The following is a 19324-nucleotide window of genomic DNA, read 5'->3' on the forward strand; positions in this document are numbered from 1 at the left end:
GTGGGGCCCCTCAGGGTCCGATTTTGTGGGTGGGGCCCCTCAGGGTCCGATTTTGTGGCTGGGGCCCCTCAGTGTCTGATTTTGTGGCTGGGGCCCATCAGGGTCCGATTTTGTGACTGGGGCCCCACAGGGTCTGATTTTGTGGGTGGGGCCCCTCAGGGTCCGATTTTGTGGCTGGGGTCCCTCAGGGTCCGATTTTGTGGCTGGGGTCCCTCAGGGTCTGATTTTGTGGGTGAGGCCCCTCAGGGTCCAATTTTGTGGCCGGGGCCCCTTAGGGTCTGATTTTGTGACTGAGGCCCCTCTGGGTTCGATTTTGTGGCCGGGGTCTCTCAGGGTCCGATTTTGTGGGTGGGGCCCCTCAGCGACCGATTTTGAGGGTGGGGCCCCTCAGGGTCTAATTTGGTGGGCGGGGCCCCTCAGGGTCCGATTTTGTGGGTGGGGTCCCTCATGGTCTGATTTTGTGGGTTGGGCCCCTCAGGTTCTGATTTTGTGGTTGGGGCCCCTCAGGTTCTGATTTTGTGGGTGGGGCCACTCAGGGTCCGATTTTGTGACTGGGGCCCCTCAGGGTCCGATTTTGTGGTTGGGGCCCCTCAGGGTCCGATTTTGTGGCCGGGGTCTCTCAGGGTCCGATTTTGTGGCCGGTTCCCCTCAGGGTCTGGATTTGTGGGTGGGGCCCCTCAGGGTCCGATTTTGTGGGTGGGGCCCCTCAGAGTCCGATTTTGTGGCTGGGGCCCCTCAGGGTCTGATTTTGTGGTTGGGGCCCCTCAGGGTCTGATTTTAAGGGTGGGGCCCATCAGGGTCTAATTTGGTGGGCGGGGCCCCTCAGGGTCTGATTTTGTGGGTGGGGCCCCTCAGGGTCCGATTTCGTGACCTGGGCCCCTTAGGGTCTGATTTTGTGACTGGGGCCCCTCTAGGTTCGATTTTGTGGCCGGGGTCTCTCAGGGTCCGATTTTGTGGTTGGGGCCCCTCAGGGTCTGATTTTGTGGCCGGGCCCACTCAGGGTCCGATTTTGTGGGTGGGGCCCCTTAGGGTCTGATTTTGTGGGTTGAGCCCCCTGGGTCCATTTCGGTGGGCGGTGCCCCTCATGGTCCGATTTAGTGGGCGGTGCCCCTCATGGTCTGATTTGGTGGGCGGGGCCCCTCATGGTCCGATTTGGTGGGCGGGGCCTCTGGGACCGATTTGTTGGGCGGGGCCCCTCTGGGTCCGATTTGGTGGGCGGGGCCCCTGGGACCGATTTGTTGGGCGGGGCACCTCAGGTTCCGATTTGGTGGGCGGGGCCCCTCAGGTTCCGATTTGGTGGGCGGGGCCCCTCAGGGTCCGATTTGATGGGCGGGGCCCCTCAGGGTCCGATTTGGTAGGCGGGGCCACTCTGGGTCCGATTTGATCGGCGGGGCCCTTCAGGGTTCGATTTGGTGGGCGGGGTCACTCTGGGTCCGATTTGGTGGGCGGGGCTTCTCATGGTCTGATTTGGTGGGCGGGGCTCCTCAGGGTCCGATTTGGTGGACGGGGCCCTTCAGGGTCCGATTTGGTGGGCGGGGCCACTCGGGAGTCTGATTTGGTGGGCGGGGCCCCTCAGGATCCGATTTGGTGGGCTGTGCTACTCTGGGTCTGATTTTTTGAGCGGGGCCACACTGGGTCCGATTTGGAGGCCAGGGTGGCTCAACCTCCGATTTGGAGTCCGGGGTGGTTCAGCCTCCGATTTGGAGGCCGGGGTCACTCAGCTTTCGATTTGGCGCGCCGGCCCTTTAAGACTCATTTCGGTGCGCTGGCCCTTTAAGAATCACTGTGGCACGTCGGCCCTTTAAGAGCCAGGGTGGCTCACTGGGTTTCTAAATCCACTATCTCAGGGGCATGTGTCATGTGATGAAGCTAGATTTGCATTTGTGCTGTGGGTTTCACTTTAAGAGCTGATATTATGTGGCAGAATCTCTGTCCTTGGGATGTCATGTGACGTTCGTAGGCGTTGGCATAGTAACTGGGTCTGCCTGCGCATATCAATGAGCTCAACTGCCATTTCAATCGCCTCAGGGCACGTTTTGCCATTACCCATTGAAAAGCATTGGAGCCAGTGCATTCCAATGACGGGAAAAAAAATTTTCAAACGCAATTTGAGCAAAAACTACAAATCCGATCGACACGAAAAATACTTAGCACACCTCTCGTGGACGCTGGCTTCGAAACAACACCTCAACGGCGTCTGTGCGTGTAGCGGTTCGGGCTGCATTAATTGCGGAAATCAACTTAATAATAATAATTAGAAGAAGAAGAAGAAGAAGTTAGCAGCGTTCGGATTACAATATAGTGGTTTTTTCAAACCACTATAATAAGTTAGCAGCGTTCGGATTACAATATAATGTTTTTTTCAAACCACTATAATAATAATAATAATGAAGAAGAAGAAGAAGAAGAAGAAGAAGAAGAAGAAGAAGAAGAAGAAGAAGAAGAAGAAGAAGAAGAAGAAGAAGAAGAAGAAGAAGAAGAAGAAGAAGAAGAAGAAGAAGTTAGCAGCGTTCGGATTACAATATAGTGGTTTTTTCAAACCACTATAACTAGGGATACCCGGGTATCTATGACTATGGTACCTTTAACCTGAGGCAAGTCTCCTCTCAGGCATATAGATTGCATAGGCTGCAGCCAGTCCCAAATATTGTGCTCCAGTCGGTTGCAGCAACACAAGGTTCCTGGTCTAGTTGGCCAGTGCCGAGCCCAAACGTCGGGGACTTATAGTTCTGTAGCCTCAAGATGCTGTCTCTTCTCCTGTAGTCCTCACAAATTCTCCTAGAAGCAATACGTCTGTTTCTGTATAAAATGTCTGTCCAATATGGCTTCTTAGCTCATCACAACAGGGACTCCAATGAGCTCCATAGTCACACAGCTCTCAGGAACAATCAGTCTTTGTTCTACAGCAAGGTCTCAGGCTCCCAATATGAAGGGTTGCAGTACACAGTCTCCTACAGCGTTCAATCTCTTTGCTTCTTACAAGCTGCTCCACACACAGTATCTTTCAGGGCAGTCTCTCTTCCTCTTCTGGAAGCTTCCCTTACAGCTCTAGACAGCCCACACTAGGCCCCACCCCCCAGCACACACAGATTCCCAGGCACTCGCAGCACCTGCTCTTAGATGCAGCAGGCAAAGACCACAGGGTCCTAGTTCTCTCCTGGTATAATCACAGTTCACCCTCTTACAAGCTGTCAGTAACTGCATCCCAGAAACATGTGAAATCGCGACAAATAATTTTTCTAGAATTGAAGGCCCTCATACACATAGCTAGACACATTTGCATTTATAATTCCATACTGTACCTCCGAGTTTTTTGGGTTTTTTTTTACAAAAGGTTACTTTAGTTTTTGTCTTTTTGCCTTTCCTTAGCTCAGAGCCTAAAAAGACAGTACAATGGAAGTGTATCATGTACAGGCCCCTCATACTCACTACTAGGGAAGAACACAGTGTGTATGGGGGCAATATGTAATAGACGGTTGTCTTTTTGTTATTTTTGCTTTTACCTGGACCACTTTCTTACGTTCCTTTTCAAGTGTTCTACAATTGTACAGCCCAGCTAAGTAGCCGAGCAATCACAACCACACTAGACAAAAACATGACAACTTCACAGAATGCCATGAAAAACATCAATAAATCATGATGCCTCTCACTTTATATGTTTTCCAAAATTTTCTCGGCATTTTCATTTTCCCCTCTTTTATTGTTTTTCCTTGAAATCGCATTAGTTATGCTAATTTGGAGTTTGCATTCTTTCTTTCACCATGATTTATTGATGTTTTGATGGCATTCTGTGAAGTTGTCATGTTCTACAACTGTATTTTTCTTGGTAGAGGATATAAATTTAATACCATTATACTTTCAACTCCCCATAGTATTCATTAAGCATTAGAGTACTTACCCCAGGAGGATACTGTAGAGCAGGGTAGTCAGTATGAAGACTTAGTTTTCCGGATGTATAGGCAACATTATTTGCATCAATCTTATCTTGAACTTGCCAAGTGTATCTGCGAAAGAAGCTGACATTAATAAGGAATTGTGAAACGTTTCAATTTTTTTGATAACACATGATGAAGACCCTCCACTCCATGCTCTACAGATGGATGCAATTTGGCCATTTGGCCCTTGTGTTGAACAATCTGATATTTCCTGACTTTACAGAAAAATATTTCTTTAGTAGGGATTAATAGGTATTTCCAGACTTTACAAGAACTTGATACTATTATACTATAGCTGAGACTTTTTTTGCACATCCTGAGTAATGGATGTTAGATACTATTGGTTAGAGGATCCAACTATTGAAAATCTGTCAATAAACATTTACTTTTGAATTGCAAAGCTTAGTCCTATAAAGAAGCTAATGGGTAAAATGCATGAAAAAAGCACCAGGAACCAAACAAGTACCAAAAGTGTAAAAGAAACCCCCGAAATTACACAGTTTCAGAAAAAATATACTCCAATGTTTCAGAGAAGATATACTTTAACTATCTGGCCTGGGACTACAGCTGGAGACAAGACTAGTCCAGAGCCAGCTAGCTCTTTTTTAGGTGATTGACAGGCTCTTGATATGTGAGACATCTGTCAATAATGTCTAGCAGTGCTGGGAAGAGCTGGCCAGAGGCAGAGCTCAACTACTCTCAGATATTTTCAAATGTAGTTCCTCTAAAACGCCGGAGCATTTTTGAGAAATATATTACTTGCTGCAATCATTCAGCCAGGCTCTGATTCACGTGGTTTGGCCAGCATGAATTAGGTGACAGGTTTCCTTTAAATAATCTCAAGAGTCTCTCATATTCATGCCCAAGAAAAAAAATTCTCAACATATTTTGGAATGTGCAGCACATTTCTTTTTTTTTTTCACTTGAGAAAAAAAAACATGAATAAGTGATACTCTGTTGGGAAATGTGCATGCTCCATGTGTATGTACAGTATGTGACCACTCAGTGAATGTGATGAGAGCTGCAGTTTGCTCACAGTTTTGCCAGCATGTTCCAAGTACCTTTCAAAATAAATATGAGTCCATACATAAGCCGAAAGGTACCGTAGCTTAAAGTAGTATGCAGAGTCTACAATAAAATGGCCTCGGATAATAGCCTGGTTATAATAGTTATAATGGCCTCGGATAATATTTTTAAAATGTAATGATATTTCCTGGGCTATAATAACTTGGAACAACATTTAACATAAAGTGCCAAAGGATGAGTGATTGGAAGATGCCATTCCTTTCTATAATACAATACTACATATTCTATGCTGCTCTTTACCTCTGCCATGAGCTGGACAGCAGGAGAGGAAGCGCCAGTCTGCTACATAGAAAGTAGAGCTGACTGAGCAATTCAGTATATGCTGCAGTGGTCTGGAGTCCAGTTCTCTGTGGCAGCCAAGTTTCACCCGACATCCTTGGTGACGTAGTCAGGCCTCGCACAGCGTCATGACATTGCATGACTTAGTATGTAATTAAGGCCTCCACGATGCTGGGCCTAAAATCTAGGCCATGAAGTGGAGACCGGCTGCTCCACAGAGAATCACAATGGACACTGAACAAGGGCGGTGTGAATCAAATTGCTAATCTTTAAAGAGTTGTACAATATTTGGACAACCCCTTCTCAATCTCTGTGTTTCACCCTTTCTCCCTCTGGATGTATGTGATTATTTCAAAGTTGTGAAAAATGAACCCAATGCTGATTGTCTTGTAAGGGGGACAGCTGGACCGTGGGTGCCTGCATGCTGGGGCTGGAACTTTCGAGGCTGCATCCTCTGTTGCCTGGGGGGAAGCTTTAGCGAGGCAGACCTTCCCCTGTTGCCTGAGGGAAGCTCTAGTGAGGCGGACCATCCTCCTTACTGAGGGGGGCAGGGAGATAAAAGGAGAAAGCACGCACAGCAGAGCAGTTTGGCGCAAACTCAAGGCAGCATGCAGAGAGGTGAGCAGCGCCCTCGACTTCCCCTTCCCCCACCAAGTACCGGCACTGCAGCAGCCCATATCTACTGTAAAGGGACCACACCAGAGAAAGATAGAAACCGGGAGTGCTGCAGCAATCCAGAGAGAGGGACTGTTGCGCTCAGGGAAGCGGTGTGTTCAGCTGCAGCCAGTGAGAGAAGTGCTCCATGCTGGGAGCACCCGTCATGCGCAGGTCAGTGTCCGTCATCTCCTGCCATCAGCCGTGGGGACCAGAGAGAAGGAGACATACAGTGTGAGCGCGGTGACTACCAGATGTATGGTCTGTGTCCGTAAGTACAGTGCACGTGCCACATAAGAGTGACTGGGAACGGGACTGACATTTGCGCCCTGACTCCACCAGTGTATATTTGAAAAGCCACGTTGGGCTCGTACAAGACTGTGGCCTGAACCCTTGTCAGCAATTGCAGTATATGGACTAGTCTCAGTGGAAGGTACCGGAGACCAACAGCTGCCATAAGAAGACAGGGCACTGTTGCCCACAGGACCCAATTGGAAAAGACACTATGAAAACCGTTGCCGGCACCGTTGACTTCCGAGCAAGAGTCACAGTTTGAGGAACTTCTGACACAAGTGTTTCACAAGAACCACCGAAAATTGATCATTTATTCTTGAACTCTGCATATCCTTTTGCAATAATACTGTTTATTCCCCTGTTTAACCCATTACCTCCCTGCGTGGAGTATTATCTTGTTATTAAAGTTGTTAACCCTTGATCTGCCTCCTGTCCGTCACTGCATCTCGCAACCTGCTCACAGTCTGAAGGGACCGGATGATATTACAATATCATACGATCCCCAGGAGAGCCAGAGCTGACACCTCTGGAACGGTTAGCAATGGGGCACCACAGGGGTCAGCATTGGGCCAGCTTCTTTTTAACATATTTATTAATGACCTTGTAGGTGGCATAGAGAGTAGACTTTCAATATTTGCAGATGACACTAAACTCTGCAGGGTAATCAATACAGAGGAGGATAATTTTATATTACAGGAGGATTTATGTAAACTAGAAGCTTGGGCCGATAAATGGCAAATGAGCTTTAATGGGGATAAATATAAGGTCATGCACTTGGGTAGAACAAACAAGATGTATAATTATGTGCTTAATTGTAAATCACTGGGCGAAACTGTCACTGAAAAAGACCAGGGTGTATGGATGGACGACAAACTCGCATTTAGTGGCGAGTGTCAGGCAGCTGCTGCAAAGGCAAATAAAATAATGGGATGCATTAAAAGAGGCATAGATGCTCATGAGGAGAACATAATTTTACCTATATATATGTCACTAGTCACTAGTGCGACCACACTTAGAATGCTGTGTACAGTTCTGGTCTCCGGTGTATAAGAAAGACATAGCTGAACTGGAGCGGGTGCAGAGAAGAGCGACCAAGGCTATTAGGAAACTGGGGGGTCTGCAATACCAAGACAGGTTATTACACTTGGGGTTATTTAGTTTGGAAAATCGAAGGCTTAGGGGTGATCTTATTACAATGTATAAATATATGCGGGGACAATACAAAGACCTTTCTAAGGACCTTTTACACTTAGACCTGTGACGGGGACAAGGGGGCATCCTCTACATCTAGAGGAAAGAAGGTTTAAGCATAATCACAGATGCGGATTCTTTACTGTAAGAGCAGTGAGACTATGGAACTCTCTGCCACATGATGCTGTAATGAGTGATTCCCTACTAAAATTTAAGAAGGGACTGGATGCCTTTCTTGAAAAGTATAATATTACAGGGTATATACACTAGTTTCCTTGATATTGTGTTGATCCAGGGAGCTAGTCTGTTTGCTGTATGTGGAGTCGGGAAGGAATTTTTTTCCCCAATGTGAAGCTTACTGTTGCCACATGGGTTTTTTTGCCTTCCTCTGGATCAACATGTTAGGGCAAGTTAGGATATGGGTTGAACTAGATGGACTTAAAGTCTTCCTTCAACCTTAATAACTATGTTACTATGGTGATGGCACCGGACGTGAGTATAAGTGTTATTATTTTACAAGGAGGAAACATGGAGATTCAATAAGGGATGTCTGAGTAGTGGACAACCCCGTTAACAGAAAGCAACTCACAACTTGCAGGAATTCTTTCTGCTTTTTATACAGAATTTATTGTTTTACGTGTATTATCTAGCTGCATGTTTTTCCTACATCCTGTTTGTTTTCTTCGTGTTTTTTGGTGTGTGGGTACAGGGGGAGTTGACATCTAAGGGCTCTACAAACTATTATTATTTTTCCATTTACTACTAGTATTCCATTTATGGACTCTGGTTACAATAGGTTTGCCTTACAATAGTTGTAGTGGAACCAATTAACATTGCAACTTGGGAGTCCACAGTACAAATTTAATTTTAAATGGTTTAAATGTGAAGTTCTCTTTCAAGAATCTTGGTCTTCCGACTATACATTTCAGCTGTATACATCGGTCTCTCTGATTGTGGAGTGATACTCATCTGGTGCATGTGTTCCAGATGACTTTTCAAACTCAATTTTGATGCCATGATAACTAACAGACAAAACAGTCAATAAAATAATCGACTGCCCTCATCTTGTAGAAAAAAAATGGGTATTTGGCTTTGAAGCTAATAACTAGTTGTTATCATCACTTTATTCATGTTACAAGGGAGATGGCATTGAAGCATTTGTCTGCTTTAATAGGATTAATCTTTGCCTCTAATATAGAAAATCCATAATATCAGTGTTATGGAATATAAACTACACATTACAAGTGTTCACGATTTCTGCTGTGTGCATTAACCCATAAATCACAAGGTAATTTTTCTATTTTGCACTTTAATTTTTCTCTACCCTTTTTCCAAAAGCCATAGCTTCTCAGTTTCCTAAATTAACATTCTTTTGTGATTTTGAATAACAACATTCATTATATTATATACAGTAAAGGACTGAAAAACAGAGTGGGATGAAGTGTTGAAAAAAAATGCAATTTCGCTATTGTTTTATATATACCTATAGAGAGAAAAATCAAACAAACTGAAAATTTGGCAGTGGTCTTTTATTCTATAAACTACTGACAACATGTCTTCGAATTTCCAAGCACGAAATTTTGTATTTATTTTCAGAAAATGAGAAATGGTCAAAATAACAAAAAAATGCAGTGCTTGCAGACCTCAAATAATGCTAAGAAAACAAGTTCATAATCATTTAGAAATAATACTAATGTGTTAACTCAGGAAGAGTTCAGAAATCAATACTTTGTGGAATAACCATGATTTTTAATCACAGCTTTCATGCTTCTTGGCATGCTTTCCACCAGTCTTTCACACTGCTTTTGGGCGACCTTATGCCACTCCTGGTACAAAAATTTAAGCATATCTTTATTTGATGGCTTGTGACTATCCATCTTCCTCTTGATTATATTCCAGAGGTTTTCAATGGGGTTCAGGTCTGGAGATTCGGCTGGCCATGACAGGGATTTGATGTGGTGGTCCTTCATCCACACATTGATTGACCTAGCTGTATGGCATGGCGCATTGTCCTGCTGGAAAAAAACAGTCTTCAGAGTTCGGGAACATTGCCTGAGCAGAAGGAATCAGCTGTTTTTCTAGGAGAACCTTGTATGCGGCTTGATTCATACGTCCTTCGTAAAGATTAACCTGCCCAATTCCAGCCTTGCTGAAGCATCCCCAGATAATTACCGATCCTCCACCAAATTTCACAGTGGGTGCAAAACAGGTCTCCAGGTGTCCATCTAACCATTAGACGACCATGTGTTGGGCAAAGCTGAAAATTGCACTCATCAGAGAAGATTACCTTACTCCAGTCCTCTATGGTACAATCCTCATGGTCTTTGGCAAACTTCAGCCTGGCTCTCCTTTGCTTCTCATTGATGAAAGGCTTTTTTCTACCTTTATCTGACTTGAGCGCTGCCTCTAGGAGCCTGTTACGGACTGTTGTGGTCGTGCACTTCACTGAAGCTGTCATCATTTACCATTCCTTTTGTAGGTCACTTGATGTCATCCTGTGGTTACTGAGTGACATTCGAATAAGATGACAGTCATCCAGGTCAGTGGAGACTCGTTTTGCCCTATGCCTGTCTGTAGCTTAGCTGTCCCCAATGTCTTCTGCTTGACCGTGTTGTAATGGACTGCCGTCTTAGAAATTTTAAGGATGGAGGCAACATGATGCTCTCTGTATCCCTCTGCTGGTGAAGTCAGAATTGAGCCCTTCCTTTCCTCACTCAATACTTTTCTTTTCAACTCCTTTGGCATGGTTAAAAGTTATTTTTTCATTCCTATTATTTTGGGGATATTACTAGTACTTGTTTTGCCATACAGCTTGTCCTATTGCAAGAGGATTGTGAACACCACAGCAGGGTTTTTTTATACTTTTCTTCATTAAATAAGATTTGGCTCAGGTGGTCACCTAATGAGAAGCACATTAAGTAGAATGAGGTGTACTCTGGTTGGAATTCAACTGACGCCGGAATGGAATGGCTGACAGACATGTAGAGAAGCTGATTTTTATAAAACTGTGCGGTGGCCATCACAAGCCATAAAAAAAAGAACAACTGCTTAAATGAATGATCAGACTCTTACGGATGTGGTGATTCCAAATATGTTATTTTTTTCCTCATTTTTTTTTTAACTTGGAAAAATGATTGATTCAAATTTTATATTATTTTCATTTTTTTATACTTTTAATCTTTTTACATAAATTAATACCTTATTTTTTAATAAAGCAATAATGTTGATATTGCAGTATTACAGTTTAGCAGTATTGAGAACAAATAATGATCTATAAAGGGTTGTAACAATAGTGGGTGCAGGGTTTACAGATGCACCTGGATCCTGGAGTCTATAGAGGCCCCAAAAGTCCATTTTTGTCCCTTTAAGAAAACCAATATTTTTAAAGACCCACTATAATTTGGGGCTCTATTGGAAATTTTGCATTGACACCCACAAGCTTCAAGTTATGACACTCGTCATAAGTTTCACACAAGTATATGTACATAAAGTTGTGGCCAAAAGTATTGACACCCCTGCAATTTTGTCAGATAGTACTCAGTTTCTTCCTGAAAATGATTGCAATCACAAATTCTTTGGTATTATTATCTTCATTTAATTTGTCTTAAATGAAAAAACACAAAAGAGAATGAAGCAAAAAGCAAAACATTGATCATTTCACACAAAACTCCAAAAATGGGCCAGACAAAAGTATTGGCACCCTCAGCCTAATACTTGGTTGCACAACCTTTAGTCAAAATAACTGCGTCCAACCGCTTCCGGTAACCATCAATGAGTTTCTTACAATGCTCTGCTGGAATTTTAGACCATTCTTCTTTGGCAAACTGATCCAGGTCCCTGATATTAGAAGGGTGCCTTCTCCAAACTGCCATTTTTAGATCTCTCCACAGGTGTTCTATGGGATTCAGGTCTGGACTCATTGCTGGCCACCTTAGAAGTCTCCAGTGCTTTCTCTCAAACCATTTTCTAGTGCTTTTTGAAGTGTGTTTTGGGTCATTGTCCTGCTGGAAGACCCATGACCTCTGAGGGAGACCCAGCTTTCTCACACTGGGCCCTACATTATGCTGCAAAATTTGTTGGTAGTCTTCAGACTTCATAATGCCATGCACACGGTCAAGCAGTCCCGTGCCAGAGGCAGCAAAGCAACCCCAAAACATCAGGGAACCTCCGCCATGTTCGACTGTAGGGACCGTGTTTTTTTTTCCTTGAATGCCTCTTTTTTTCTCCTGTAAACTCTATGTTGATGCCTTTGCCCAAAAAGCTCTACTTTTGTCTCATCTGACCAGAGAACATTCTTCCAAAACGTTTTAGGCTTTTTCAGGTAAGTTTTGGCAAACTCCAGCCTGGCTTTTTTATGTCTCGGGGTAAGCAGTGGGGTCTTCCTGGGTCTCCTACCATGCAGTCCCTTTTCATTCAGATGCCGACGGATAGTACGGGTTGACACTGTTGTACCCTCGGATTGCAGGGCAGCTTGAACTTTTTTGGATGTTAGTCGAGGTTCTTTATCCAACATCCGCACAATCTTGCGTTGAAATCTCTTGTCAATTTTTCTTTTCCGTCCACATCTAGGGAGGTTAGCCGCAGTGCCATGGGCTTTAAACTTCTTGATGACACTGCGCACGGTAGACACAGGAACATTCAGGTCTTTGGAGATGGACTTGTAGCCTTGAGATTGCTCATGCTTCCTCACAATTTGGTTTCTCAAGTCCTCAGACAGTTCTTTGGTCTTCTTTCTTTTCTCCATGCTCAATGTGGTACACACAAGGACACAGGACAGAGGTTGAGTCAACTTTAATCCATGTCAACTGGCTGCAAGTGTGATTTAGTTATTGCCAACACCTCTTAGGTGCCACAGGTAAGTTACAGGTGCTGTTAATTACACAAATTACAGAAGCATCACATACTTTTGCCCACCCTCTTTTTTATGTTTGGTGTGGAATTATATCCAATTTGGCTTTAGGACAATTCTTTTTGTGTTTTTTCATTTAAGACAAATTAAATGAAGATAATAATAACAAAGAATTTGTGTTTGCAATAATTTTCAGGAAGAAACTGAGTATTATCTGACAAAATTGCAGGGTGTCAATAGTTTTGGCCACAACTGTATACATTAAACATACACCAATAGGTAGTGTTAAGTTTGAGTTAGATATCTTTCAGGTGCTAGTTAGCTATAAGCAATTTTTCTTTTCGTGTACCCTTTGATGATTTTAAAAATCAGAAGTAAAACATACCATATTTCAAGCGAGGGATCCAAAAGTGGTCGACTATCCTTATAACAGCTGACAAGAACTGGATTTTCAATCTAGCGATCACACAATGTATTCATAAACCTGGTAAAACTATTAGAAAAATCCTGCAGAAAAAATATGGCTCTGTGTTTGGAATCATATGTTGAAGGAGACTTAGAGACATTTGGAAATTATTATTATCATTATTTATTTATTTATATAGCGCCATTATTTCCATGGTGCTGTACATGAGAAGGGGGGTTGCATAGAAAGTTATAAATATTGTTAACAGTAAACAAGTTTCCACAACAAATTTACAATGACAGACTGGTACAGAGGGGAGAGGACCCTGTCCTTGCAGACTTACATTCTACGGGATAGCGGGGAAAAGACAGAAGGTCGGGGTGCAGCAGCTCTGGTGGTGATGAGGCGGCAGCTCAGGCGGTGGTGAGGCGGCAGAATGGTTATTGCAGTCTGTAAGCTTTCCTGAAAAGATTGGTTTTCAGGTTCCGTTTGAAGGATCCGAGGGTGGTGGATAATCAGACGTGTTGAGGCATGGCATTCCAGAGGATAGGGGATATTCGAGAGAAATCTTGGAGGCGGTTGTGTGAGGAACAAATAAGTGTGGAGAAGAGTAGGAGGTCTTGGGAGGATCGAAGAGTACGTGAGGGAAGATATTGGGAGATTAGCTCAGAGATATAGGGAGGGGAAAGGTTGTGGATAGCTTTTTAGATCAGTGTTAGAATCATAGTATCATAGAATCGTAGAGTTGGAAGGGACCTCCTGGGCCATCTGGTCCAACCCCCTGCTCAAAGCAGGATTCGCTAAATCAACCCAGTCAGATGTCTGTCCAGACTCTGTTTGAAGACTTCCATTGTAGGAGAACTCACCACTTCTCGTGGCAGCTTGTTCCACTCATTGATCACTCTGTCAAAAAGTTTTTTCTAATATCTAATCTGTGTCTCCTCCCATTCAGTTTCATCCCATTGCTTCTAGTCTTTCCTTGTGCAAATGAGAATAAAGTTGATCCTTCTACAATGTGACAGCCCTTTAGATATTTGTAGACAGCTATTAAGTCTCCTCTCAGTCTTCTCTTTTGCAAACTAAACATTCCCAAATCCTGCAACCTTTCCTCATAAGACAGGGTTTGCAGACCGGTCACCATTCTGGTCGCTCTTTTCTGAACTTGCTCCAGTTTGTTGATGTCATTTTTAAAATGTGGTGCCCAAAACTGGACACAATATTCCAGATGAGGTCTGACCAAAGAGGAGTAGAGGGAAATAATGACTTCACGTGATCTAGACTGTATGCTTCTGTTAATAATCCTAGAATTGCATTTGCCTTTTTTGCTGCTGTATCACACTGTTGACTCATATTCAGTCTGTGATCTATTAGTATACCCAAGTCTTTTTCACATGTGCTGTTGCTTAGCCCTATTCCTCCCATTCTGTATATGCTTTTTCATTTTTATTGCCCAGATGAAGTACTTTGCATGTTTTCCTGTTAAAAACCATTCTGTTAGTTGCTGCCCACTTCTACAGTTTATTTATATCTTTTTGAATCCTCTCTCTCTCTTCTCTAGTATTAGCTATCCCTCCTAGCTTTGTGTCTACTAGTGTTAGTAGTTTGAACTGGATTCGTTGGGGAATTGGGAGCCAATGGAGGGATTTGCAGAGGGGAGAGGCAGGGGAGTAGCGAGGAGAGAGGTGGATTAGTCGGGCAGCAGAATTGAGGATAGACTGGAGTGGTGCAAGAGAGTTAGCAGGGAGGCCACAGAGGAGAGTGTTGCAGTAGTCAAGGCGGGAGATGATGAGGGCATGTACAAGAGTTTTAGTAGATTGAGCACTGAGGAAGGGACGGATTCTGAAAATATTTTTGAGTTGGAGGCGACAGGAGGTGGCAAGAGATTGGACATGCGGTTTGAAGGACAGGGCAGAGTCGAGAGTTACTCCAAGGCAGCGGATTTCAGGTGCGGGAGAGAGCATGATGCCACTTACCATAATAGATAGATCGGGTAGGGAAGATACGTGAGATGAAGGAAAGAAAATGATTTCAGTTTTGTCTACGTTGAGTTTTAGGAAGCAAGAGGTGAAAAAGGAGGATATGGCTGATAGACACTCTGGGATTCTGGACAGCAGGGAGGTGACATCTGGGCCAGAGAGGTAGATCTGAGTGTCATCTGCATACAGGTGGTACTGGAAGCCATGGGACTTTATGAGTTGTCCTAGGCCAAGGGTATAGATGGAAAACAGTAGGGGACCCAGGACAGAGCCTTGGGGGACTCCAACAGAGAGGGGGTGGGATGAGGAGGTAGTGTGGGAGTGGGAAACGCTGAAATCAAAGAGTGCCATAAAGAACATTTACTACGACATCGATCTAGCTAGGCAGTCATAAGAGTCCTGGACAGGTGATAAGATTCATGAACCTACGTGGTCCTATTTTAAGAAGAACCAGATTTACAGTTAGGTCCATATACATTTGGACAGAGACATTTTTCTAATTTTGGTTCTAGACATTACCACATTGAATTTTAAACAAAACAATTCAGATGCAGTTGAAGTTCAGACTTTCAGCTTTCATTTGAGGGTATCCACATTCAAATTGGATGAAGGGTTTAGGAGTTTCAGCTCCTTAACATATGCCACCCTGTTTTTAAAGGGACCAAAAGTAATTGGACTGATTAAATAATTGTAAATAAAATGTTCATTTCCAGTACTTAGCTGAAAACCCTTTGTTGGCAATGACTGCCTGAAGTCTTGAAGTCATGGACATCACCAGACCCTGTGTTTCCTCCTTTTTGATGCTCTGCCAGGCCTTCACTGCAGTGGTTTTCAGTTGCTGTTTGTTTGTGGGCCTTTCTGTCTGAAGTTTAGTCTTTAACAAGTGAAATGCATGCTCAATTGGGTTGAGATCAGGTGACTGACTTGGCCATTCAAGAATATTCCACTTCTTTGCTTTAATAAACTCCTGGGTTGCTTTGGCTTTATGTTTTGGGTTATTGTCCATCTGTAGTATGAAACAATGACCAATCAGCTTGGCTGCACTTGGCTGGATCTGAGCACACAGTATGGCTCTGAATACCTCAGAATTCATTCGGCTGCTTCTGTCCTGTGTTACATCATCAATAAACACTAGTCACCCAGTGCCACTGGCAGCCATGCATGCCCAAGCCATCACACCGCCTCCGCCGTGTTTCACAGATGATGTGGTATGCTTTGGATCATGAGCTCTACCACGCCTTCGCCATACTTTTCTCTTTCATTCTGGTAGAGGTTGATCTTGGTTTCATCTGTCCAAAGAATGTTCTTCCAGAACTGTGCTGGCTTTTTTAAATGTTTTTTAGCAAAGTCCAGTCTAGCCTTTTGATTCTTGATGCTTATGAGTGGCTTGCACCGTGCAGTGAACCCTCTGTATTTACTTTCATGCAGTCTTCTCTTTATGGTAGATTTGGATATTGATACGCCTACTTCCTGGAGAGTGTTGTTCACTTGGTTGGCTGTTGTAAAGGGTAACATAGTAACATAGTTTTGAAGGCTGAAGGAAGACCTTATGTCCATCTAGTTCAGCCTATTTTTAGTGCAGCTGTTCTGCATTGTTGATCCTGGGGAAGGCAAAAACCCCACAGAGTAGAAGCCAATTTTCTCCATAGGGAAAAAAATTCCTTCCCCTAAGCTAGGTCAACCATCTACCTATAATATTCTGTTATTCGTAACCTTCTATACTGTTACTCACAAGAAAAGCATCCATTCCTTTCTTAAATTCATTCAGTGAGTTAGCCATCACCACTTCCTCAGGAAGAGAATTCCAGAGCCTCACTGCTCTTACCGTGAAGAACCCTTTTCTATGCTGGTGCAGAAATTGTCTTTCCTCCAAACGAAGAGAATGCCCCCTTGTTCTTGTCACAGTCCTTGGTACAAACAGTTCATTGGAGAGATCTCTGTATTGCCCCCTGATATTCTTGTACATATAAATTAAGTCTCCCCTAAGTCTTCTCTTTTCTAGAGTAAATAGACCTAATTTTGATAACCTTTCTGGGTATTGTAGTGAACCAACTCCATTTATCAATTTAGTAGCCCGCCTTTGAACCCTTTCAAGTTCAGTAATGTCTTTCTTGAGTACCGGCGTCCAAAATTGCACACAATACTCCAAGTGTGGTCTGACGAGTGATTTGTACAGAGGGAGAATTATGTTTTCATCTCATGTCCCCAGATCTCTTCTAATGCATCCCATGACCCTATTTGCTTTGGTGGCAGCTGCATGACACTGGGCTCTCCAATTTAGCTTCTTATTGACTAAGATGCCTAAGTCTTTTTCCATGTCTGATTTCCCCAGCAGTTTCCCATTTAGTAAGTAATTATAGCATCTGTTTCGCCTTCCCATTTGCATAACCTTACACTTTTCTGTGTTAAACCTCATTTTCCATTTTTCAGCCCAATTCTCCAATTTACTCAAATCTGTCTGTAGTTGCAAACTGTCCTCCTTTGTGTTAACTACCTTACATAGTTTTGCATCTTCTGCAAATACTGATATTTTACTGTGTAAGCCATCCACTAGATCATTAATAAATATATTAAATAGTAGGGGACCCAATACAGAAACCTGTGGTACCCCACTAGTAGCCCTAGCCCTATCTGAGTATGCACCATTAATAACCACTCTTTGTTTTCTATCACTAAGCCAGCTACCTACCCATCTACACACATTTTCCCCTAGCCCAAGCTTTCTCATCTTACTTACCAATCTTTTATGTGGGACAGTGTCAAATGCTTTAGAGAAGTCGAGATAAATGACATCCAATGATTCTCCTTGGTCCATTTGAGAGCTTACATCCTCATAGAAGCTGATCAGGTTAGTTTGACAGGAGCGATCCTTCATAAATCCATGTTGATATGGCGTTAAACATTTATTAACATTGAGATATTCCATAATGGTATCCCTTAGAAACCCTTCAAAAATTTTACCCACAACAGATGGTCAGCTTTTACACCCCTTTTTGAATATTGGTACCACATTTGCTTGCCGCCAATCAAAAGGAACAGACGCTGTTTCAATAGAGTCTTTAAATATAAGGAATAGAGGCCTGTCTATCACATTACTTAACTCCCTTAATACCCGAGGGTGAATGCCATCAGGGCCTGGTGATTTGTCAATTTTAATCTTACTAAGGCGGTTCTGCACTTCTTCCTGGGTTAGGCAGGTAATACTTAATGGGAAGTCTACATTACCACTCTGCATTTCCCCTGGCAAATCCTTTTCCTGTGTGAACACTGTTGAGATAAAAGTATTTGCTTTTCCCACATCGCATTTGCTTTTCGCACATCGCTCTCTATGATTTCACCCTCATTGTTCTTTAACCCCTTCCTGCCATCCGACGTACTATCCCGTCCACGGTACCCGGGCCCGTATGACCGGGGACGGGATAGTACGTCGGGCCCTTTAATGCGATACCGCGACTAAAGTCGCGGTGATCGCATTAAAATTCCGATGCCATCTCACCTTAGAAAAGATGGCATCGGCATCCCGGGCTGCGATCCTGCCCCCCCGGCATCCAGAGCGCTGTGATTGGCTGTTCAATTCTGAACAGCCAATCGCAGCATTTCTCATTGTTTCAGCCAATCAGCTTGGCTGAAACAATGATGTCCTAGGCGGGGATCGAGTACCGATGTACTCGATCCTAGAGCCGGTGCCTGGCAACGCCAGGCACCGGCAAAAAGCACCCGGATTGGCGCGATCGCCGATCTGATCGATCGCGCCAATCGCAGTGCACAGCGGCGCTATATCGCCACTGTGCCCTGCCAGTACCGGCCAGGATCGGTGCTATATTAGCACCGATCATGCTGGAGCCTGATGCAGGCCCAGCAGGGCCTGCAGGAGTTGGCTGGCGCGATCGATTAGATCGGCGATCGCGCCAACCACAGGGCACAGCTGCGGTCACCATGTGACCACTCTGTGCCCTGCTGGTGACCTGGGCATGACCTGCCTAGTAATCGGAGCTGTGAGCTCCGATTCTAAGCAGTTGCCATGGTCACCAGGCAGATCAGGGATTGGTGGGATCGATGTAATCATTCGATCCCACCAATGACAGGTCACAGCAGCGATGTGACCGCTCTGTGACCTGCCCCCTGACCTGCCTCTGACCTGTCTGACCTGTCTGCAGGGGTCCTCACTCTAGCTGAGGATTCCTGCAGAGAGGTCGGACGCAGCAAGAGCTCCTGTGCTGGGTATTGTGGTGCCACAGCTTGTAGCATCACAATCCCTGCAGAAGAAAGAAGAAGAAAGAAAACTACAATTGTAAGTGTTAATTGATCCCTGATCCCCTGCCCAATCTATCTTCACCCCCCAATCTATCTTCATCCCCCCATCCCCCCTCCACCCCCCCTCTTACCCCCCTTCACCCCCCTTTTACCCCCCTCCACCCCACTTTTGCGCCACCTCCGTGCGCAGCCGGCGAGCGTTGATCGGTGACGCAGTTCACCGATCAACACTCGCGCTCGCCTTTTTTTTCTTAGCCCCCTTTGCGCCACTTCCGTTCACACATTCCGCAGCCGCAAAAGTTGGATAAGTGACACAAGTCACTTATCCAAGCTTGTGCCTGCCGTTTTCATTTTTTTCACCCCCCTTTGTGCCACCTAACTACAACCCTAACTGTTGATC

The 19324-nt window shown here is 44.3% G+C and overlaps 1 protein-coding gene across 2 annotated transcripts in view; it reads right to left on the reverse strand.

Annotated features, from left to right (window-relative positions):
• The window catches only part of BBOX1 (gamma-butyrobetaine hydroxylase 1), a 426402-nt gene that overhangs the window by 156537 nt on the left and 250541 nt on the right, over positions 1-19324 (reverse strand). For both annotated transcript variants that reach the window (XM_073573872.1, XM_073573871.1), the window contains exon 5: positions 3899-4004. In XM_073573872.1, the coding sequence (XP_073429973.1) occupies positions 3899-4004 (106 nt within the window). The remainder of the gene's footprint in view (positions 1-3898; positions 4005-19324) is intronic.

This window comes from Dendrobates tinctorius, unplaced genomic scaffold (assembly GCF_039654945.1).
Source record: "Dendrobates tinctorius isolate UK_male_01 unplaced genomic scaffold, ASM3965494v1 ptg000037l, whole genome shotgun sequence".
Classification (NCBI taxonomy): domain Eukaryota; kingdom Metazoa; phylum Chordata; class Amphibia; order Anura; family Dendrobatidae; genus Dendrobates; species Dendrobates tinctorius.